This window comes from Thunnus maccoyii, chromosome 4, assembly GCF_910596095.1.
Source record: "Thunnus maccoyii chromosome 4, fThuMac1.1, whole genome shotgun sequence".
In the NCBI taxonomy this organism is placed as follows: domain Eukaryota; kingdom Metazoa; phylum Chordata; class Actinopteri; order Scombriformes; family Scombridae; genus Thunnus; species Thunnus maccoyii.
Window position 1 is genome coordinate 18532045 of NC_056536.1, and position 24797 is coordinate 18556841.

At 40.3% G+C, this 24797-nt stretch overlaps 1 protein-coding gene across 1 annotated transcript; it reads left to right on the forward strand.

Annotated features, from left to right (window-relative positions):
• Positions 1–71: 71 nt before the first annotated feature.
• Positions 72–24797, forward strand: ngfa (nerve growth factor a (beta polypeptide)). Its single transcript, XM_042408635.1, has 3 exons — positions 72–261; positions 21445–21552; positions 23488–24797. Exon 3 carries the CDS (start codon positions 23499–23501, stop codon positions 24387–24389), a length of 891 nt encoding a protein of 296 aa, XP_042264569.1. The 5' UTR covers positions 72–261; positions 21445–21552; positions 23488–23498; the 3' UTR covers positions 24390–24797.

The window sequence follows — 24797 nt, forward strand, 5'->3', positions numbered from 1 at the left end:
TGAGCCACACAGGAGGGAGGGAGCAGCTTTTGGGACTCCTCATACTAAACTTTTAGAACAATCCATTTCCCAAAGAGTGTGGGAGGGAGACAGACAGAAGTGGATGGCCTGAGACCTGGATTCACAGCTTTAAAAGCAGGAGCGGGATTTGGAGTTTGGGATAATTCTGCCCTTGGCCTGGAGAGTGAGGTGGAATATAACAGACTTTCTCTGGAAGTTTTCACTCACAGGGGAGAAAACGCAAGGAGTATTAACAGGGTGGTGAGTACTATCTTGTTCTTTTAAAACTGTAATTAAGCATGGTGTGAATGTGTGTGGTGTGTAAATATTGGATAGAGAAATAGAGAAACAGAGGAGATAAGAAAAGAGTTTCTCTCAGAAATGTGGACCTAAAGTTTTCTCCATACCTGTCATTAAGTGAAAGTGGAGCCTCTGAATTGGGATTGAGCTCCGCAGCGGCCAGTTAGTCCTCCATTGGGGGTAGAAAATTCCAGTGGACACACAGGAGGCACTTAAAATTTATGAGTTTAAGATTTGTTGGCTATGTTCTTTAATTGTCTCCAGTCAAATGCAATAGTTTGCCAGGTGTAAATGGATGGAAGAGGAAAGGGGGTAGAGAGAGAAAGAGAGAATAGAGGTGAGGATTAGAAGAAAAGGGGTTCTCCAAACTTCAATGGGAACCAGTTCAGTGTTCAGAAAACTCCTGGGACATCAGGTTACCTTCTTTCTCTCCCTCATTTTTTTCTATCTGTCTCTGTCTCCCCCTCTTTTTCTATCTGTCTTTCTCTCCGCTCATGTTACACAACCCTCAAAGGACTTGTAGATTCTGATGAGCTCCAGTGTCCAACATGAAGTATGTTGGTGAGGTTATCCTTATGTCTGGGTGGGGCCCGGTGCTTGTATGTGTGTGTGCAGCTGATCAATTTTTTTATATTCTGATATGTATATTTGTGTGCAATTGTGTATTTGTATGCAAGCATGTGTGCTAAACACAGACCTCATGCCTGCCACTCCTACCAGGGAATTCCTTGCGGGCTTTGACAGGGGAGGAATGTCACCGCAGACCAACATTTACGCACACAAACAAACATCACAAGCCAAAGGCTTTGTTTGCAATAGATGCACTAACTACATTAGACCTATTGTGTTATTCTGATATAATTAGAATCTGGAGCAGATGAAAGGATGTAAGCTGTATTGACTTAGGTTTTATAAAATTCAGATGGAAGTGACAAGTGAGTTAGCTGTCACACACACATAACTGTACATTGCCCACTTCTGCAGCATTGTATATACATGTGCACATCTGTGTTGAATAAGAAAACTTATCAAAATTTTGAGCACACGCCAGTGAGTATAGCTCTCTCAAGAGAAAGGTGCTTCAGTCTGCACAAAAAGAAATTTTTGCGCCAGGGGGGAGCTGACTGTGTTTTCATCACTTCTCTGTTGGTCCACAGAGGAAGAGAGAAGAGAAAGCTGCAGCAGTCTGACCATATATTTTACATGATATCTCAACAAATGCTGTACTTTGTCCATGTGGTTGACGTGGGATAATTCAGACCAACTCAAATGAATCCTGTGGAAAAAATCATCACACAAAACAAGAGAAAATTACATTTAATACTCTTTGATCTCATAAAGGCAACCCCTGTCTTTGCACATACAATTCAACCATCTGTGTAAATGGTGAACCTTTTAGCATATATGCAGTCACAACATTTTTACACTTTGTAGTAAGTAATGTTCACTGATCATCTGCATGATGGTGACTCAGAAGCAAAAGGACCATGAATGGTAAAGCACACCAAATATAGATGACATGTGATGGCTATTTTACAGGTTACACAAAATCTAAATCCACTTAGTCTGCAAATTGTCTGTCTTTACTCACTGTTCATTTTTATTAAATCTAACTTTCTTCTTCATTAAACCAGTGTACTCACAAGTCCAGGAGGCAGGAAAAACATTGAATGAGGGTTTTTTTGAAGACTTAGTTCATAACATCGTGGCAGATGATTCTTATCCAAAAGATACATCTCAGCCCAGTCCATTACCGGCCTGATGTGCTATTTCCTATTTACACAATGTTATATCCTATATAACTCTATGACACGGTCAAAAGCTTATTTCAATCCAAATTTGTAGAATTCTTTAACTTAAGCCTGGTCCACCTATAGTATGCATTTAAAATATACATAAACTGTTATATGAATTACAATAATATCTGAGCATATAGAACATGTGATAACGACATAGACAATTTACCAAAAACAAATATTTGCGTGAGTAGCTCTTACTCTACATCTCACAATAAATATCTCTTATCTCACACCTTGGCTTGTGGAACAAGCTGGAGACATCCGTATAGCCAACATCATATTGTGAGCCACATATATCAGCCTTTTTTTCCCAGTACCACTGCTGATATAACTTTAATTGGCTGTCCCTTGGCTTGTAATCTACAACTGAGTAAGCATTGGCACCCCTGCTGGCTTAGCTATCTGTCAATCATGCATAATGTTTCAGATGTTTGGAGACCAATGGGGCATTTCTGATTTATCTATGTTAGCATAGTTTTCTTTTCTGCATATCAACAACATTTATTTTTGACGGCATAAAAGTCTGAGATTTTTTAAACTTTGATAGGCCTGAAAATGGAAATATTCATACTTGATATATTCTTCAAACCCAAAAATGCACCTAATGGCATTGCTAACAGAACTAAGTCAAAACCTAGTATATGACTGGACTGTGTATGAAACGCTAGAGGGCTTTAAATTTGTACATCGCCTGGTTACCATCAGACATGGACATCGCCAGCGTTTTTAAGATGTTTATTTGTATGTAACAATCTGAAAAATGATAACTAATGATAACTCAGTAACTATCAAATTAATCATTAATGCTAAGTGTAAATGACCCTGATACAGTGTATTTCATGTGTGTAAAGTTTTCATTCGCAAATATATTTGTTATATTACTTTTATTTTATTTACCATGAACACGGAAGTGTTTTATTTGGAAAAGACTCTAGATGCATGTAACATGTGGAAACTGACAGTAAGTTACACTGGCGATGGCGCACAGATCCTCTCTTCTCACGTAACTGTCACACGACAGTCTCCTTCAGTAGGTAATAGTGGCACTATTCTCGCCTGAAAAAATATTAAAACTTAATAAAGTTACATATTAACAGTCCTACAGCGAAATTTACAACAGTTTAATCTCCGCCATTGCTGCTTGCCATCAGTTGGTGTGAAATGCATTCTGGGATACTTAAGCTTCAGCTGACCAATGGTGTGACTTCATCACTCAGTCAGTTAGTCAGTCAGTCAGTGACTCAGACAGACAGATGCGTGTGTAGGGCTGGCCCTGCTGTTGCTGTCCAGCCAAAAACGACATATAAAATGGCATAAACAAACATAACCTAATGTGTGTATGTGTATGGAGGACAGATGGACAGTGCTGTTTTCCCCCTGCAGACAAAGATGTCTGTGATTATTCATGACCCTCTCAGGTTTCCCTTTGAAGCTGAATTACAGCTTTCTCTATCTATTCTCTGTTAGTACTGGTGCACCAGTGTGTTTGTGTGTGCATATATGTGTGTATATGAGAGAGAGAGAGAGAGAGAGAGAGAGAGAGAGAGAAGGAGAGATAGAGAGATAGATAGAGATAGATAGAGATAGATAGAGATAGAGAGAGAGAGAGAGAGAGAGAAGGAGAGAGGGAGAGAGAGAGACCTTTTTTCTTCTCCTCCTTTAAGCACAATTAATGCAATTTGCATTACAAAATATTGTTAACATGGTAGATAAAACAGCTAGACTAGATGCTTACTAGTTAATCGGTAAGCTAGACAGTGGTTGATAGATTTGTGGCTTGGTATCTCTGGATTTTGTGTACCTCATTGTAAAGTTTTATGTCAGGTGAATGGGTACATGAATGCATTGGTAAATTGTAATACAATTTGTGTCCTACTAATTATCTTATCAATTCGGATCAATAGAAGTTGTGTTGTGTTTCGTGTTTGAAAATTCCTCAGTTCCAAACATAACAGAGATTTCAACATGTACTTTGTTTTGTTCACTGCTCTTCAGTATGGAGACGTGCCCCTTAAACACATAAAAGGTTGGAATGGTGTGAGCTGTCTAGACTGCAGTGTTGTATAGTACACCTGGGCCGGGTAGGGTGAGGCTGCGACAGCACACCTGGACTGTCAATTTAACCTCAGGGTCTAACACTAACTGCAGGAACCTTTAAAGACTACAATTACAGAAATCACTGAATAAACAATGTATATTCAAAAATAATTGTAATGGTCCTATAATGATTTTGCCTCTATAAACTACACATAACACTCTGAGGTGTGTCACAAACTTTATTACTTACGTAACCCCTGCTGTGAAACCCACCAGGTTAACTTTTGGTAATGCACTGTACAGGATTTTGTATGCTAAAGCACAATGTGCTTATAGGGACACATATGTCCCTATAAAAGAAGCGAGAGGATTTACATTGGGGCATTCTTTCAGCAAGTTCATTGTTTCCTATTTTTCACAATCCTCAGATCATCTTTATTTTTACCGCAGAGTGCAGATGTTGCACTTGTAAAATAGACACTTTCCAAACATAGCAAAAAGGGAAAAGTGAGAACAATTGTCTGTTTTAAACCTATTTTGTTTAACATGGTATCTTTGGTTGAAGTATCAGTTACAATTTAACCGTTTATGCAGTGTAAAACATCAGGGTTACAATGGACACTAATTTAGAATAGCGATTTAGACCAGTAATTATTGGAATTATGTAACTGAATTAAATTACTAATGTTGTCGTGTCCTGCAGTACTATACTGCTACACACATTTGTTACAGGCCTCCCGGAAATTCCTTGTTACTTGCTAATGATACCAAACCACTAGACTTAGTTTGACACAAGTACAAGTGTTACTAGAAAATCTGGGACAGTGCCAGCTGGCAACAACAAAAAAAAACAATTAAGGGTTTGTTCACACAGAACAGTGATGTCTGATTACTCTTATCAGATCACAGAAGCTTGAGGCAGGCTGCTCATAATCTTCTCCCAGTAGACACAGTAGTTATTAGCCTTATTAGTGAAGGATGTTGTTCATAACAATTGGTCTCAGTTAAATATTCTTGATGACCTGACTTTGAATCATGCATGACCATTACCTGCAGACCTGATCATCCTCTGATCCACTTTTCTACACTTTTTCCTAAAGCATCCTCTTCCCCTGCTTCCTGGACATTCACAGTTTTGGCAGCATTGTCAGCTACCAAAAACAAAATCCCATTTGTTTTTGACCCCAGATCCAAGAAAACCAAATTGTTATGACTCAGGCCTATCACGTAAAACCACTGCTTTCCAACTGGATGACCTTTTTATAGTATTTATATAGTATTTATAGAGTCATTTTGTGTCTTTGCATACTGCTAGCATTATTTATGTCAAAGCACTGTGGAGTGGCATATCAATCAAGAATTTTTGAGTCACATATTAGTCAGAATATAACACAGTGTGTAAAGCTGCATGATAACCAAAGCATTTTCAAACCTTGTTGAAAGCCAACAAAGAAGGAAAAGCATTTTAATAAGAGAAAGAAAAAATGTTATTATTAAAATCCTATTATCTTCTGTTATTTTGCTCTTTAGCTTAATGCATTTGTAAATAAAATAGTTGATGCATGTTTTGCTGAAACAGTGAGTACAAAATGTAGTTATTAATGTCACTTCTAGTCCAACCTTAACTTAGATGACAGATGTTACCTTACAATAATAAAACATATAATTTAGCAAAAGAACTTTTTCTCTGTCTCTGTGAGAAATATGCAATGTCTGCTCATCTAGAACAAAGCATCCCTGTTTGGGGAAAAATGAGGAGATGATAATTCATGGGTCAAAACATAAACCCAGGCCCTACTTTGGTTATCTTTTGGGTTACCAGAGCTGCAGTCTGCCACAGGTCAACACACAGAAAGGGATAAGAACATCTGGTGTAAAGTGAACCAGCTGAAGTGTTCAGTCTGGAATCAGTGGGAGAGGTAAAAGGTCAGAGTTCGGGCTCAGGGTTACATTTGTGTTTGTGGAGGAAAACGGGGATCCAGAGGTCACCACATGTCAGGATCCCGAACAATGTGGCACAGGAGCGGAGAGCACAGGGCAGAATGGAAAACACTGAAATGTGACGCAACCTGCAACGTTATTTTCTGCAGTAATTCTTGTTGACATTTCCTTTACAAACAACTTCTCACAATGTTTGGGAGCAAATTTATACGATGGAAATCACAGCTAACATTGTTTGACATTTGTAAATTACTGGATATTCTTGTCAGACATAGGCAGAATTATTTTGTCCCAGCACCTTTTTCCCATATGGACCTGGTTTTCAGCTTGTATGCACTGCACAAAATCAAGAATAATACAGTCCTATGTTTGGACTTTGTCATGCATTGAGAACTAAATCCAGGGCTGTTAATGTAAGTTAGTCTTTGTGTTTGACTGTTGAAGATCTGATTTCGACAGGTGTTCTATCAAAGGGTTATGTTTGCCTGTGTCTGCGTGTTTCTGTTTCTATGTCTGCACACATGTGCGTGTATTCACTGTATATGCTTCAAAAAAATGACAACTAAATGTGCAGACATGCCTTGTCATTCCACATTAAATGCCTCTATGACTTTCAGATATGGCTTGCTTTCCTCTCATGCATGTGCACGCAGCCCAAACACACAGTAGCTGATAAATCACCAAATTACAGCGTCTGTGCTTACTGCTAGAATAACAGTGTTGTGGTCTTAATCTGTTGACTTAGTGCACGTTTAGTGTATTGAATTGTTTCACCGCAACTCCTTTTATGTGTGTGTGTGTGTGCTTTTGGATTGGTGTGATGACAGGGCCTCGTTCTCACTTTCCTTCCCTTTCTTTCCTGATTGGTAGGCTGACTACAGCTTGTCTGGACATGAAACTCTCCCTCATTGCCATCAACAGAACAAGAGTACTTGATCTTTTCAAATATTCAAATTTACTTCAAAGCCTCAAATAATAGAAAATTAGCCTTTGCTTTTAGATGCTTGTGTTTTTTCTGATCTTACATATTATTTATAGAGATCAAGTTTACTCAAACAAAGAAAATACACAGAGGAAATAGAAACATAAACCACACCAGCATTGGAGGAATGTGGTTTGTACAAGTGTATGAGTAATTGACATGTGTGTACGTGTGTATGTGTATGTGTGTTTGTGTTGAATGCGCATCAAACACACACACATACACACACACACACACACACGCCTTAGCCCCAAGGATACAAGTGAAGCCACTTACTATGCACTTATTTGGATTATGCCGATTTGAGAATGCACAGTATGCAGGAGGATGAGCCACTGGCTGGTAATAACAGATTGGTCCCCTACACAACAAGCACAAATTAATAAGGCGTTCCTGTAGTTGTTTTAGCCGGACAGGATGCCAACAACTACCGAGGTGTGAAGGATTTACAAGAACCTCTGCTTTCATCTGTCATCAAGTTTTTTTTATTAAAACCTGAAGATAAATGGTGTGCCATGAGGAGTTTTGGGGTAGGTTGAGGCTGTAGGAAGCCAGTTCTCTCTGCTGGATTCTCTGTTAAGCCTGTGTATCAGACTCCACAGTAAATATTAATTCATGTTCGCTCTGGCTGCAGGTCACATACACACACAAACACACATGCAGGCACACTGGAAAGCAGTCACTTTATCTCTTTCACCATAGCTCTGCTCACATGCTGAACATGGCATGCTGCTAACAGACAGAGGATGGGCCTGGGAGGTCCCACACAGACAGGTGGTTGACATCAGATAGAGGGGTAGAGAGACGGAGGGAGGGGAGATATGAATCGAGGGAGATAGGGAGGCAGAGAGACACAGAAGCACAGAGAGAGAGAGAGAGAGAGAGAGAGAGAGAGAGAGAGAGAGAGAGAGAGAGAGATGACAGAACGATGTGGAGACCACACAGAATAGAAAATGGCTCGGTCAAGTCTTTAGAAAGAGGGGTGAGACTGTAATCAAGCAAACGCTGGGAGTGACATCAAATTTTTTACATTCTCCAGAGGATTCAGCACCATCCTGACAAGGCCATCTGTAACTGTACAACAAAGCGCATTGTACTTGTTTTCTTTATAGAGAACAAAGCTCAATATTCAAAGCAGGTACAGATCTAAAAAATGATGACATCTAAAATCATCTAAGATCTAAAAACATTGATTGTGAGCATCTTACTGAGAATGACACAAGATGTTAAAAGTGTGTCCTTTACTTTTTGTTTTTGATGTAAGCTCAAAAAGAACAAGACAGTTTCAGCTATACTCGCAACTCTGTGAGTCTGTATTTAGGCAAAGTAGTGCTTTGAGCTAAACGCTGTCAAAATGCAAACTTGCTCACCATGACAATGCTAATATGCTAAATAGCTTTATTTACTATGTTCACCAGCTTAACACTTACTGCTAATGAGCATGTTAGCATGGTAATGTTTGCTAATTCTGGTCTTCAGGTCTATAGTCATTAACCATTCACATTAACCAATTAGTCATTAACCAAAGTATTGGACAAATTGAAATGTCAACCCGATGATGGCTCCAGATGGAAAATCGGGGGATCACCAAAGTCATTGGGATTCATTATCTGGCATATTTGTGCCAATCCATCCAATAGATGTTGAGATATTTGACAGGATAAAAGAAAACTTTAATCTGCTGGTGGCACAGGAGGAAAAGGGGATCTCCAAAGTCATTAATCATCCTCTGGGGAACATGGACGTTTGTACAAAATTTCACAGCAATCCATCTGATTCTTGATGAGATATTTCAGTCTGGACCAACTGACATCACCATCCTTAGAGCCATGCTAACAGTGCAGCTGAAAAACAGATCAAATAACAAGAGTAGGTTGTGAGGTTACTGTAAAGACGCTGTCAGTTATGCATGATGGCTTTTTAAGGCCTCATGGCAGCAGGATGTCTCCATGCGAGTGAGGTTCTTTACATATTTTGCTTCAGTGTCCTGGAGCGAGATACTTAATCCCTTCTGTATATGCTTAAGATGTGCCGTGCTGGCTGGTCGACCCTTTGCCCCAAACCACATGGCTAAAAGAAAATTGAATTAAGTTTATCAAATAAAATCTATGTTACACCAATTTAAAGTGGAAGGCATCGCTTAACGCTAGCTTGCAGCCAGAGCACTTTCACTGTATTGTAACTGCATTTCAAATACTGTTCTCACTTTCATGTAAAATTAACTTATTATCATAATATGCCTTAAGAAAAAAAGTAGTATCAAGCCAAAGTGTAGTCATCATGGAGAGGCTCCATATTTTGATTCTCTGGACTCTGCTCTATACTACCTGCGGTCTACTCCTGCAAACCAAGCAGGACAACAGGATTCAATACAACCGAGATTTCCCCCTCCAGTGAAAACAAAACAATCTGCTGGCTCCTTCCCAGAGGCCGATCTCTACACTTTGGACAACTGGAGTAGTGAATGGTTAAGAAATCCTCACAAGCATCTTCAAAATGATAAAGTTAGGAAGAGGGGAGTAAGACTATGGTAGGGGTGCAAGAGAAGGCTAGTGGGGGTACTGTTCCCTGTGGCTCCTTTGACAATAACACTGACCTGGAAAATGGACTTAATGACTTTTATTTGAGATTTGATGAACATGACTTTAAAGAAGAAGGTTATTGTATCAGTGCACGTGGGTCCATGGAGAACCAATTGTTGTAGAGCAGTCTATGGTTTTAAAAATCACTCAAATCTACCCACATCAGAAAAGGCCCTGGCCCTGATTGTGTTAGTGGTAGAACTCTAAAGTCCTGTGCCAGCCAACATTGCAACATCACACACCACATATTTCAGACCTCTCTGAATTTACAGAGGGCACCCAGGCGCTGGTAAAAAAAAAAAAAAAAAAAAAGGTTTTGTCGTTCCCGTTGCAGAAAAAGTTTGCTAAAGAGCTGAACGACTTTAGACCAGTTGTTCTCATGTCCCAGCTGATGAAATGTTTTGAGAGAATCATCAAAACTATTATCATTAACAAAACGGAAGCCGTATTGGACCCCATGCGGTTCACCTATAGGAGCAATAGGGGATTGGAGGAAGCTACACTCACCTTATTTAACCTCCTCTACAGCCATCTAACAAGGGTAAACTTGGCTTTCTGAGTTGCTTTCCTCCACTAGTTCTCCTCAGGGTTGTATTTTATCCCCCTTACTGTACATACTGTATACTGACAGCTGCAAGAGCCTTTATTTAAAATACGCTGATGATTCTGTTGTTGTCAGTCAGCTTCACAATGATGGGTCTGCACACAGGAAGGTTTTAGATGACTGGTGTAAAGCTTCTCACCAAAAGATCAACACAAGCAAAATGAATGACATGCTGATTGATTTAGAAAACTCCCACCTACTCCATCTCAGGCTGTCATAGCAGATGACACAGTTGATATTGTTAATACCTACAAATACCTGGGTACAATCATCAACGACAAACAGCGATGGGAGGATAACACAAATGCCATCCACTCCAAAGCACAACAAAGACTGTGTTTACTGAGGAAGCTAAACTCTGTCCTCTCTTTCTTCTTTTTTTCTCTTATTGAATCAATTTTAACTTTTATCCTGATCCGCTGGTTTGGGAATCTTAAAGTGAGAAGTAAAACAAAGCTACAGAGAGGGGTGAACACCTGCTAAGATCACAGGGGTGTCCCAGCTCAGTCTCTCTGCTCTGTACAACAGACACCTGGTCAGAAAGGCCATCTCCATCCTGGCCCCGGAGTTCCATTTTCTGCCCTCTGGGCAGAGGTATAGGGTCCTTAGGCTCAGGAGCTCCAGAGCTCAAGGCTCCTTCATAAGGCAATTGCTGCCATTAACCATTAACTATAGTCCACCTTTTATTGTTGCAATCTGTACTTTATACTACTTGCACTTTTTTACTCATTGCACTTTGTAAACTTGATGTTTATTGCAATTACTTGTTGTTTATAGTGTTTTTATTGTTTTCATGTGCAAAGAATGTTTCTCCCATGTTTTTTAAGCTGCACCAGAATTGCCAACTGGGGACAATAAGGATTTTTTGAATTGAATTGAATATATAACCATTTTACGTCTATGGGCCCACACCCATGCTCATGGCATCAGGTGAGAGTGCATCACAGGTAGGGCGTAATGGAAAAACTTGGGTGTCTGACTGAGCATAACTGTCCATTTACGCACTCATTTCACCCCATGTTCTCTAGAAAATTTACCTGGGTGACTCATTCATGATCTCTGTTTTTTTTGTTTTTTTTTCAACAGCATGCAGTCAAAGTGTCACATGGCTCGATTTCATTGAACTGAATAGAATATATAACCGTCTTTCAAAGCGCAAACCCTTTGAAAGATGCTTTCCGAGCACAGATATCAGATTGTAATATCAGCCGATGATGAGGACGATCAGCGAAATGAGTCTTGCATAATGAGTTCTCACATTAGTCAGTGATCTTTATCAGAAACAGGATTTATTTCAGCTGATAAGTGTTAACAATTTTAATCACATGCACATTGACACAGTTGCACTAGGATTAGTATCAACATGAGTGAACCTGTGCAAAGACAACATAGATGCTTTTCAAATTCCGCTCCAGTGGATGCCCTGAGAGTAAATAAGCAACATGAGCTACATCAGCTCTGGCACAGTTGGTTTGCTGTCGGCTGGAACAAAGACAGAAGAAATGTTCTTTGCTGTTAAAGCTATTGGGAGATGAAACACCATTTGTCCCATACTCCTCAACGCTTTGTAACTCCCTGCAGCCTTTATTACTCCTTCCTCCCCTGCCCTTGAACTTTTCTTTGTCTCCCCTTTTGCTCCCCTAACATTGTCCTTCCTTGCTCTGCTTCTTTCTATCAAATGCTCCTTTATTTGTTCAAGACATCTCATTGCCCGTCTGTACCCCACCCTCTATTACTTGTTGCCTCTCCCCATCCCTTGATATTTTTGATTCCTTCCTCTCCATCCCTGTCTTCATCTCTCTCCATGACCAGACAGGCATTCTTGCCTCTGCCCCCCCCCCCCCAGAGCTCCACTGTGGGATCCTAGATTCTCACCAGGAAAGGGGAGTTATTACTACAGCCATGCCAAAAGATTAACCACTTGTCATGAGAAGATTGTTGAATGTCAAGGTCATAAAAACTAGGGGTCTGGAAAACATGTTAATCATTGTGTTCATCCTGCCTTCAAGGCCTGGAGGACTGGCCTCCCACGTCTGCTGGTCCAGTGCAGGGAGAGGCTGGGGTGTCTGGGGATGGGCCTGGTTCTAGGGAGGGAAAAAACAGGGGGAGAGAGAGTGGGAGAAGGCCTTTCACTAACACAGCCATGGTGCTCTGGCTGTGGTTTTGCTTCATTGCCAGAGGAACCTCATGCCTAGAGTTTTTGGTTCCAAGACAGCAGTCAAGAGTTCATTACGAGGGCATAAAACAGCATTGCACCACTGAAATTCACTGTCTGTGAGGTCCTTTTGTGTAGTAAAAGTAGAATTAAAGATTGACAGTGGTCACAAACAAAATGTTAGTTTCATTGATGTGTGATTGTTCTCAGTATAACATAACTGAAATAACATATAATCTGTAGCCCACCTGTTCATAAACAGCTCCAGAAAAAAAAAAAACATTGTATTACATAATATATTTTAAACAAAGTATTTTTCTGGTAAAGTGCTGTAAACCACATTATTAAAAAAAACAACAGAAAAAAGAAGTAAAAAAAAAAAACAATCTTATTCTTTGATGTACAAAGGCTGCATTGTTTCAGTTTACAGTTTCTAATTGCTACTCATCCCTGTCTTCCAAATGTAATTACTGCTGAGTCCTACTCTCAGCTAAAATGTTTCTTTTGGATTCCCTTCACAAACACCAAAAGGTTCCAATCTTTGTATTATGATAAATTATTGTTCCACTTACTGTAGGACAATGTGTGACAACGGGGAAAAGGCTGAGATTACATTGTAGTCATGTCTCTGCTTTGTCTCAGTGTTGTCCATACAAATAAAACACGACTTTGCAACGTTGAGACGAATATCGTGCCAAGAACAGCCTTTAAAGTTTTGCCACATGTAGCATTCTGCGCAGCTCAAGACGTGTGAAATCTCAGCTGAAAAGCAAATTAAAAAAGATCTTCACTGGGCCAGAGAGATACAGTATACGCCAAACTCAAGGCCTTGTGGTTCCTGGAACTGTATTTCAGTATTTGGACAGGAACAGGAGCTTTGTCACTGTTGAAGTGCCTTTGAGCCTTGATATGTCAAAGAAAAGAACCTTACAACTCTATGGTGACTTAAAATTCACAAATGTAAGTTATTGCCATTACGTGGGATGGAGCAGGTGAACCCATGTGCAGATACTCAATTGCGAGGAGACAGGAATATAATAGAAATAAGTTATTTATTGTAAAGGCTTGGGAAAGGGAATGCAGACCAGGGGAAACTTGGACAGGTAGCTGGAAAACTGGGTCTGAGGCATAGGCTGGAAACTGGGAGGAGCAGGGGTCCAGGGCAGGGAAGAAGGGCCGAGGAGACGAGACAGCGGCCAAGGACAGAGCAGACTGAACTGCAGGGTTAGGCAAGGAAAAGCAGGCAACAACAGGAAAACAGGATAAATGCATGAGAAGTAGCTTGAAGCATAGTAAACTGGCAGAGTGGTAGCGGCAGGGCTGAATATTTGAAGAAGGCTTGATTACTGAGATGAGGTGCAGCTGCAGTGACACTGCTCTGACTCCAGGACACCTGTCTCCACTCACACAATCACACACACACACACACACACACACACAGGGAAAGAGAGTGAGAGAGCGACACAGAGAGTAGTAGTAGGTTAGGGAGACACAAGATCATGACAATTGTGCCCCATTTTTGTCAGGTACATGGGGTGGATTTAATTAGTAGGTATTTTCATTCAGCTAAACTGAATTGGCCTACTTTTTCTGTCTTGACTCAATACTTGGACATAGACTTTTCTTGGGCAGTTTGTATTAGTGAAACAGTAAAAGTGGAGCCATATGCACAAGACACAAGTCCAACAGTTTTAATGATCCCAGTTCCAAGACAAATTCCTTCCACTGGGATGGCTATTTTAAATCCTACTGTATGTGTGTATGTGGCATGTCTTTAGAGAAATCACATTACAGCTTCTGAAGCAGTAGCCAATTATTTGTAGACCACAAATATAAAAAAAAAAACAACACACACAGTTTTGGTTTGAGACGGCCAAGTTGGAACAGAGACAGGGGGATCAGATCTCCAGAGAGAGGGCCTAGTTATAGTTAAATGTGGGGGTGCAAGATTAGTGACAGGCAAGGAGTGTGGGGGAGTGTGTGTGTGTGTGTGTGTGTGTGTGTGTGTGTGTGTGTGTGTGAGAGAGAGAGTATTATCCAAGTCTATTAGTTATGTAGTGTGTTACAGTAGCTAGCTAAACAGCTTCTCAATTTACTTCCTTGCACACCACACCATGACCTATAACATCAGCCAAGCTAACGTAAGCTAGTTAGCTACTCCAATAACACACTACATAGCTAACAGACTTGGATACTGACTGTCTTAGCTTTGACATCCAACAAGCTATCTAATCTACCTGTTCCTGTGCCTCAGCATCATCAGGTCTCATCTTCTTGCAAGATCAACTTTGATGTTTAATTTTTAGCCTGCACCAACAGAGTCAGAGTGACTGTCTGACATTGATCTTGACTTGTCCAAGTGCAGCAAAATGACTGAAAACCAACCAGACAGATATTCAGAATGCACGTAATTCAGAATAAACGTAATTTATTGTCTTATGTGGTTCTCCAGTTTATGTAGTTCTCCGGCTGTAAGAGACTAGGTAAGGACGGGATGCTACAAATGTAAATTTTAATTCATATACTACATATGACATGGCCAGATAGAATTATTTTTTTGATCCAAACTAGCTCAAATGTTTAAAAATAGCAAAGTTGTGTGATCAAAAAGTGGGGATGCAAAAGCACACGTTTGCTCCCTCAAATCTAATAGTAGAGGTGCAGCTGCTCGGCTTGCTCCATCCTATGGATGTGATCAGAAATTGGTTGTGTAAGTTTTACTCAAGATGAACACGAGGAAATAATAGAGCAGATCCAACCAGCCATAGCAGTGCTCTGCACCTGCCAACATATGCTTAAAGTGTTGAAATCTGTTATCGCTGTTAGACACAGAAACGGCCATGTATCCAGGAAGTTATCGCTGGCTTTTAACCGTGAGAAAGAAGGCGAACATTAGGTCACATTTGAGGAGCACAATGGGAGAACCTGGATAAATGAGAGACAGATCGACAGAAAGAAACAGACACAGAGAAAGGCATGAAAAAGCAGGATGAAGAGACTGGCTGATTGCCAACACTCGTTCTTTTTAGTTTCCACACCTTGGCTCCCTGCTTCCCTGATATTCTCAAGATGCCCTGCACAGATATACAACCTTTTATTTTACTACAGCTAATGAAGAGAAACATCTGTGTAAAATGATTGTATATATGTTAAAAAAAAAAAAAATCCCACATACGCCAACCACACATATACTTGCTAATCAAAACAAGAAATGAACTTCAAATACAGACTTCTTGATACTCCTCCTCCCTGCATGGCACCAGCTTCATTTATGGTTTCATTACAGGTAAATTTGTCTGAAATGGTTGGTCATAAAACCTGAGGCCACAGATATATTTCAGAGGTCTTGTTGGCAGTGTGTTAGTGAGCTGGGAAACGTTCAGAGGATGTGTGAAGTACATGCCTCTGTGTGGCTGCCAGTACCATCCAGCTAAGTTGAATAAAAGGTCAGTCTTTTGAAAACTATGTGTTTCTAGAGAAATACATCTCAAAGTTGGAAATGCATTTACCTGCGTTGTACACGCTAGGACATATTTTATGGCTGTGCCAAGCAAACCCTTCATGCTAATACAAGATGATGTCAAGTACTGCATATGTTTTTCCCCCCTATATCCTAGCAGTTAATAACATGATACTTTGTCCAATAAATGTTCTTTTGTTCTGGGTATCTTGCATCATTTCTCATTGCACTGAGGAGTCAAGTGCTTTAACAGGTTGCGTGTTACTGTCAGTTTGACGCTGCCTGTCTCTCTTTTCCTGTGTCCTGAGGCTAGAGCAGCAGAGTTTGCTGTTTGAAGTATCCCTGATGCACAACAGGTGCCTTGGTTCTCACAGCAAATGTCTTTTAAACACGAAGACGAGGGGAAAGGACAGGGCAGAAGCTGATCTCTTTCATCTCTGCTACTCATATTACAGCTGTCACATGCTATAGACTGATAGCGCTCACTTTTGTTTTTCAGCCAGTCTTGAATTATAGCTATGGGCAGACGAACAAAGGTGCAGAACAGCTCCTCAAATGGGCTCGTTGATGTGTAACTACAGTATTATCTGTCATTGTTTCATCTGATAATGAACAGTTAATCTTTACTTGCTCACTTAAAGCTACACAGTTGCACTACATCAAATAAGACTCAGTGATAGGAAATCAAATTGGAATTACAGGAGAAAGGAATAATCAATGGCTTCCTTGTTTCTCAAACCAAATACTTTCAGTTTGACTACCATAAAGTATGCATTTGATTGCATTTGCAATTATAGAATTGTATTGAAATGTTTATGAACCACAGAATGACTGAAAAACCATGTAGTTCTGTGCAACTATGAACATTTAATTTCAAGCTGGTTCTTCAAATAGTTTTGTTTATTTTAAATCCTGTCTTCATATACTTCATTGATAGATGAATGATGTCTGTGTGAATGGACCAAGTCTGTGTAACATCACATTTCGCAGAATCATAAGGAATTGTGCTTTATGATTTTGACTGATTGTCTGGCTTATCGAAAACATGCATTTTCCATAGTTTGTTTTACAGAGTTTTTCTGACTGTCTAACCTGTGATGCGAATTCCCCATCCGAGACTTTTAAAGTGTTTCCAAGAATAACCAGCTCACTGACAGCCACTCAAGAATGTTTGGAGAGTGTAACTTTTGTGCTTTTAACAGACACTGCATGACATCATTTTGCATGACTTAACTGTGACTGGACAAGAAATGGAGGCATTACAATTCTAAGTATGGCTCTGTGAGGTGAAAAGAATACCATGAATTGTTAATATAATGTATGTGCATTTGATCATGTTAATTCTGTTGCAACCCTTCATTTTTCCATTTCAAATAAGACATTCAACCTGCTCCAAAAAACTTGTTTGGTCCTGGAAGACCAATTGCAATTTTCAAACATTGATTAATGAACATTGGATACAATTTCTTTAAAGTATATATCTTCAAACATTTGTGGGTGTGTGTAAAAGTGAAAGAGAGCAAGTTGACCTGGCGTTCATCCCCCGTGATAATTATTTCCAGTGGATGACAGCAGGAGGAACTACACCACACTGAGCTGATGAAAGACACAGAGAAACTGTTGACCTTCCTCTCTTTTTCACCACATCACCCTCTCTCTGTTTCTTTTCTCTCTTCCTCTCTCTGTCTCTGCAGCTGTCGGCCTCTCTTTCTCACCCGCTCATAATCTGATGCTGTTGTCATCGCGCCGAGGCCGAGGTGTGTGTTTGTTTGAGAGAACTGTTGACGTGCCGCTCCTGCACGTCTTTTAACAAGGTCTTGTAACTAATGACTAATGTATCACACAGATAGGAAGAAAGCCCCGCTAACTGTAAACTAACCTCGGACTGATAGCAAGCAATGCTCTCCTTAACTGCTCATGTTTTGGCCCACCTGCCTTGTCATTACTGTACCACAGTCAACACACTGTGCTGCAGCCACAAGTAGTCATTTGGCAGCTTGTAGGTACCAGAATCTGATCCGTGCAGCATTTTTGTGGACTGGCAGACTAAATGAAAATGTGTTACTGGCTATTACTGTATAGTCAGCACCAGTAAATGTGTGGCGGGTCTCCACTGCCTTGGGCTAAGTAATTAGTCTCTGTCTCAACTGTTTTCCTCTCATGCTCCCTAATGATTGGTTTTCCAGGTCATAACCTAGCCGCTGCGTGACTTTGCACACACTTTCATCAACTTTGGCAATCTTGTTTAACCAGATAGTGTCTTGTGTTGCCTCTAGCACTCATGTCATTGTAGCATTTGAAGGTGATGGATGACCCAACTGAAATGGTCTTGATTTACAGTTTGGCAAAACTGGGAAATCAGCCTGTTGTGAGGAAGGGATCTTCTTTACAAATGGGTACAAGTTTCTTCAGGTTGTTTTACAAAGTTTGTTTTCATAAACATCCTCCTTGGTAAACTTCAGAACTGTACAATATATGAATCATAAAACAATTTTGAACCACCGCTTTGTTTATACCAGTGTGTATTAATACAGTATTTTGCCTGTCTGGAAATATGAACCATACTGTGTCTGTTATTTGGAATACGTATGTCATTATTTAGTCGACGATTTTTCTGCCTGGACTTTAAAGCGGAAAGCCGCTCCAAGTCCATGGCACGTCAAAATGCAGGGAGCCTCACACACACACCATTCAGACTTCCTGTTTTATAAGTACCATATGGATCACTTTTCCCCCACAGTCTGATATAGGATGTATGTTAGTATGTAAAATCCATTGGACCATTTCATCTAACATTTTCTGTTCCAGGCCCAGTCATCACCCTGCAGATGTGGCTAAAATATTTAACTTTCCATACACAATTTCTGGAACAGAGTAGGGTTTTGTTTCCGCAAAACTATAAAACAAACAAACAGCATTGGGAGCACATCCAAACCCTGCTCACTGAAATACTAGAACACCTCAGGAGCATCTCGCGACTTTGTGTATGTATGTTTGTATGTATGGTGGTGCCTGTATGTTTATTATTTGCATACAGTATTTGTGTGAGAGGGTCGGGGGGATAGCCAGACAGATTCTGATCCAGCGCTGAAGTAATCCTATAAGTCAGAGGTGCTCTATAAACCACTCTGACCCCTGTGCTCCCGCTCTGCAGTGTTTATGCTGGCTCCACTGGCATTAAACACAAGCCACATAGTTTTAACATTAGGATCCTCCCGGCTCACCCTGGGCCATGTAAATAGTGAGCTGTTCGTCAGCCTGGATCAATCAACTTACTGCTTGTTTGGACCAGCTCCATGTGTGTATGAGAGTGTGTGGGTGTGTTTGTATGTGTGTGATTGTGTTTATTGAAGCCGAAAGATATCACTAGTAGGTCAGTTTATCTAAATTCTTAAACAATGGCCCTCTCCATCTCCCAAGATTACTTAGTTTTGCAGATGCAATGCCAAACTGACCATGTGGCGATAAATATTCAGATCTTTTATTTAAGTAAAAGCAACAATACCACAATGATGAAATAATCCATTACATACTAAAGTGCATAGATGTGTATTATTTGCAAAAAATATATTACAAGAAAAGTACTCATTATGTAGAATGACCACACTTTTTTTAGTTTTCATTTTGTGGCTATTTCAGGTAACTACTTTACATGCTTTTGGGTCGTTTAATCTACAGTAATGCACCATATTTGAAAGTTCGTCATATGATTTGTACTGAATGAAAAATCTTAATCTTAAGTAAAATAACAATTATATAATCATATATTGCGTAGATTACAATAGGATATATGTGAAAAGCTTAAAAATCATGACCAGTACTTATAATATGAATGTGATGGAGAAAATAGTATAATTTTTTCCCTCTGAAATGTAGTAGAAAAGAAGTATAAAGTAACATTAAATATAAATGTTCTAGTAAAGTACAAGTTCCTCAAAACTGTGCATGTATCTTACTTTCCACCACTGCCTTGCAAACAAACCATGTGTAGAAAAAGGGGTTCAATGAACAGAAATCTCAAGGAAGCATTCTCAGCTTAAAAATGATTAAAATGCTAAACTTCTCTCATGCAACTGAGTTGCTGTTTCTGATGGGAAAAGGGCCAGTGATATTTTGATATTTCTCAGCTGTTGGATGTTATCTTTGAATTCTGGGCTACATGTATGCAGGCGCTGCAGGCAACACTGACCTCTTCTGGTTATTATCATGCAACACTAGGAGGATTTCAATGCAGGTCATTTTTCGAGAAGACCTGGTTACTACAAAAGATTAAATAAAAACTAGATAAAATTTAATCTTTGCAAAGATCACCAGTCACGAATTGTTTCCTATGCGTTTGATGTGGAGCCAGAAGGTCGTACCCTTCACAACAAGGTAATAAAATTAAACATTCCAACCGAACCAGCAAGATGAGTTTTACAGAACAGTGCAGATAAGTCAAAAATACTGACACTCCAGTTTCAACTCACCTCAGTGACCTTCTGAGTGTTTGTGTGGGAGGATGTGTGTGTATGTATTCACATATCACGGCATCTAAGCATGCAAACTATCCATAAAAACATGCTTACATGCATACCTGCACGCGTATGTATGGCATGCATGTCTAAGAAAGACACTGTTTGCATGTGTGACAGAGTTTGTGTGTGCACGCATGTGTTCATATCCCCTATTAACGATGCATGATGGAGTGCTTTACTTTGAATATATATGTAACAAGTAATGAGGTGTGAAATGCCACACATTCTAATGTATGGCAAGTCCAAGCTCTAAGAGTTAAACATGGTGAGTGTGTGTGTGTACTTAGCAAGAGATAAGGTCAGATAATGGTAAATTGTGTGTGTCAGTGAGAGGAATGGTGGTCAGAGGAAGAGAGTTGACAGCACAGAGTTTTGCTGTGCTCTCATAATCATCTCATACACTGCTAAACTAAAAATGTCTTTTTACGTCACTTGCACCCTTCTGGTACTTGTGCTTTACGACTTAATGTTGAAAACAGTCTGAAAGAGGAAAAGTAGATATGTCCAATGTACCATGTCAGTGATATAGAAAATGAGCTCCATTTTGTTTTCTATTGTCCTTTTTACTGGGAACACTTTGTTTTTTAAAAGTAACCCCAATCACGTAAGAATCATTTAAGTTAAACAGTTACTTAGAGAAACATTAGGTGAAGAGGATAAAAGCCCCTTGTCAGGATAACAACTTAGGCTTTTAGCAAGGGCATTTTCTTTCTTTCTTCTTCAACAACTAGTTACTCGATTTAGTAGAAAGGTTTTACGTAAACAAATCTGAACTTATCTAGATTTATAGAATGTTGTGAGTTAGGTTTTTACTCTGGCTTTGTATATTTGTTACCAGAGGATGTCTTTAATGCTTTGATTTTTGTCATGCAGCAGTGTCTTGTACTCCGTGTTGAGATGTGCCAAATATGTGGATGTTAATAGAAGTCACTAACTATGCGTACATGCAGAAAAAGAGAGGTTTTATGATCTGTGTATTCTACATAAGTGTGTTCCGCTCTTGAGTTTAAGTGTAGTCTATTAGATTAAATTGTGTGTGTGTGTGTGTGTGTGTGTGTGTGTTACAGAGCTGTGGTTCAGGGGGTCCAGATGGCAGGCATGAGGGGCCCGGCCTGCACTGGAGTCTGGCTCTAGAGTCCACAGGGGCTCCCACTTCAACTGGACACATTCCACAGGTACACATAAACACTCACCACAGCAACACACAAATCAACATTCAAGTTCAAGAACCCAGGATGTTTTCTTAGTACTGAAAATGGACATAACATTTGTTGCTCAACCAGAGCCCTGAAGTGGCAGAAAATGCTTCTTAAGGCTGCTCTAATCAGTATTTTTGGGGGTCCACGCACCTCTAACAATGTCTGGATGTCAGAACCTACAGGTCCCACACTTAGCGTCCACATTTACAAAGTTAGGCACCAAAAATCTCATCATCTCACCACATGGTGGTGCTATAATTCATGTTTTCCCATTTTTATGCATAACTTCTGAACTGCACGAGCTAGAAACAAAATTTCTTCTCCACTCGATTCTGTGGATGATGTTGCAATATTTGAGAATAGAAACCCTCTCAGATCACGCCATTTTCCGCCATTTTGAACTATGTAATATGTACTGTACAAACAACGTGTTCTAAATAGCCAAATGTGTGATCAAACTTCATGAACATATCAGAAAACATTTCTTTGTTGATAAAAAAATCATGTGATTAGTTTTTCAGCTATTTATCTGTAAATGTGTAATTTTGGTGAATATTTGAACTTCAGCTGCATTAATTCCCATAGATCTACGTTATTAAACTTTGAGATTGTGAAAACAAAAGACAGCACATTAACCAGCAGAGCCGATAGTTCTGGGGTTAAGGATCTGACTATGAACCACACAGTGCTGGTTTCAATACCAGGGGGGACCTGTGCTAGTTGTCACTCCTCTCTCAACTCCTGTCTCCATCCGCTGTAGTTTGGGAGTTAAAGGCGTAAGAGGCCGCTGTAATAACTTGGCATTTTACAAAATCACGTCGCTGATCACCAGCAAAATATTTCATAATGGTTAAGTGTTGCAGATGATTAAGTTATTCACTCTCATTGACTTCAATTACTGATTATGTGGCACCAAGGTCTATTTCTGCCCATCTGTTGTCAACTCTTGTGGTTTAAAGACAATAAAATTATGTGCTTAGACCCTGCTTTGTAATAGTTTTTATATTTTATTTATTTTTATATTAGTAACGCGATGAACCCACAAGAATTGAGAATTGTCACCCGACTGTGCAGCCCCCTCAGCCCTGTGCAGTGTTTTGGCATCTTTTAACTCACTGTTTTTGGTTTTCTGGCTGTTTTGATTCATTCTCATAGTGTTGTTTCTCAGCACCAAACACAAAGCACACAAAGTCAGTCACTAGCTTGTGAACATAGAGGAGCATTTAGCAGTTAAAGAGCCAGATATTTTTCTTAAGAATTGTTGGAGACCAAAACAGACCCAAACAGAGAGTGAATATTGGACTTATTGGGTGGCTGGTAACACAACTCCAAATAAATGGTGATGTGAAGTATGTGCCGGATGTGTAAGTAACTGTTTGCTAGAAAGTTTGCCTTGATATGGATTTTTAAAGGTGTTGTTATGTTATGTCGATTAGTGCTTACTGCTCGTTTCTGCTGTACTCAAATGAGCAAAAAAAAGTCAGTTATTGCAGGTTTAACTCATTCAATACTAATGCTGCTGTTAAAGGTTCCTCCTTGATGATGTATGTATGCTTGGATTGTAGCTAATTATTACTTTTCACCACTTTCAGTTAATCTGTGATAATTCTTCCAATTAATCAAAATAAATCAATCATTTAATACTTAATTTGTTTGACCAAGAGTAAAAAAAACATAAAGATATGAAAATCAGCTATCTAAAAAATAACATTCAATCCTCATTGTTAATTATCTGGATTGTGTATGTAGAAAAATGTTTTTATGAAATGGTATTTCTACTTGATAACGATTAGTCAAAGTAGTGATTTATAACAAGCATTGTTCATTTGCTTTCAGTCTATCCACAGTTTCAACAACAATGTACTCCTTAGGTGCTTTAGATAACTTTTTTTCCTCCTGTGTTTGGCTCAGGACGTGTGCCCATGAGGTCGTCACCACTGGTCCTGCTCCTCCTGATAGGCGTCCAGGCTGTACTGAACATGGGAGATGGATTGGCCCGGAGCACCGGGGCAGCCAACTACAAAGCAGGACAGCAGACGGTAGCCAATCACAGAGCAGGACAGCAGCAGACCACAGCGGAGGACCAGCTTTCTGAACATTATTCTTCACAGGAGCATCATAGGACCAGCCACCACAGGACCAAGAGGCCTCATCGGGCAGCTTTACACACCCACGATAGGAGCCCTGTCGTCGGGCACTCCACATCAGATTCCACCCCTGACCCCTCCATCCCAGTGGTGGACCCCAAGCTCTTCTCCAAGAGACGTTACCGTTCTTCGCCCCGTGTTGTCTTCAGCGAGGTGCCCCCATCACACGATGCCCTGGAAGGCGAGGGCTATGACATTGAAGGGGTGACGGGGGTGAGGGTGAGGCGCAGAGCAGGACCACACAACATGCACAGAGGAGAGTACTCAGTATGTGACAGCATAAATACCTGGGTGGGCAACCTGACACGGGCTACTGACATAGCCGGGAATGAGGTGACAGTGCTGCCCAACGTTACAATCAACAACGTGGTGAAGAAACAGTTCTTCTATGAGACCACCTGCCGATCCCCCACTCACAGGGGCTCCGGGACTGCAAGCGGGGGAAAGCCAGCAGGACGAGGTGGCAAGCAGGGCTCCAAATCAGGCAACTCAGGCTGTCTTGGCATCGACAGTCGCCACTGGAACTCCTACTGCACCAACACACACATATTTGTAAGCGCCCTCACCATCTTCAAGGAACGGACAGCCTGGCGTTTCATCCGCATCAACGCCGCATGTGTGTGTGTTCTCAGCCGGAAGTCTTGGGCGGGACGACTGGGACATTGACAGAGGAGGACAACTCCTGACCACTGAACTATGAACCAAGCACACACATTTCTCCTAAACAGCCACTGCAGCTTTATTGCCAATACTGTAATCCTCTTCCCCACCTCCATACATACACTCACCAACACACACACACACACTGACCATAGCATTCAAATCCACATACACAAACACACATACACAAACAGCTTCATCTATCCAACCCCTTGGCCCCTGACCCTACCTCAGTCTGAGAAGTCCTGGTTGTTTTAAGTTATGAGGACTGCATGTCATATTTATGGTTTATACAGTCAAATATGAAAATATATACAATTTGTGTATATATACTAAATGAATTCAAGCTTTTAATGTTGTTGTTATTGTTGTTGTGTTGTTCATGCTGTTATTTATTAAACACCTCAGTACTTG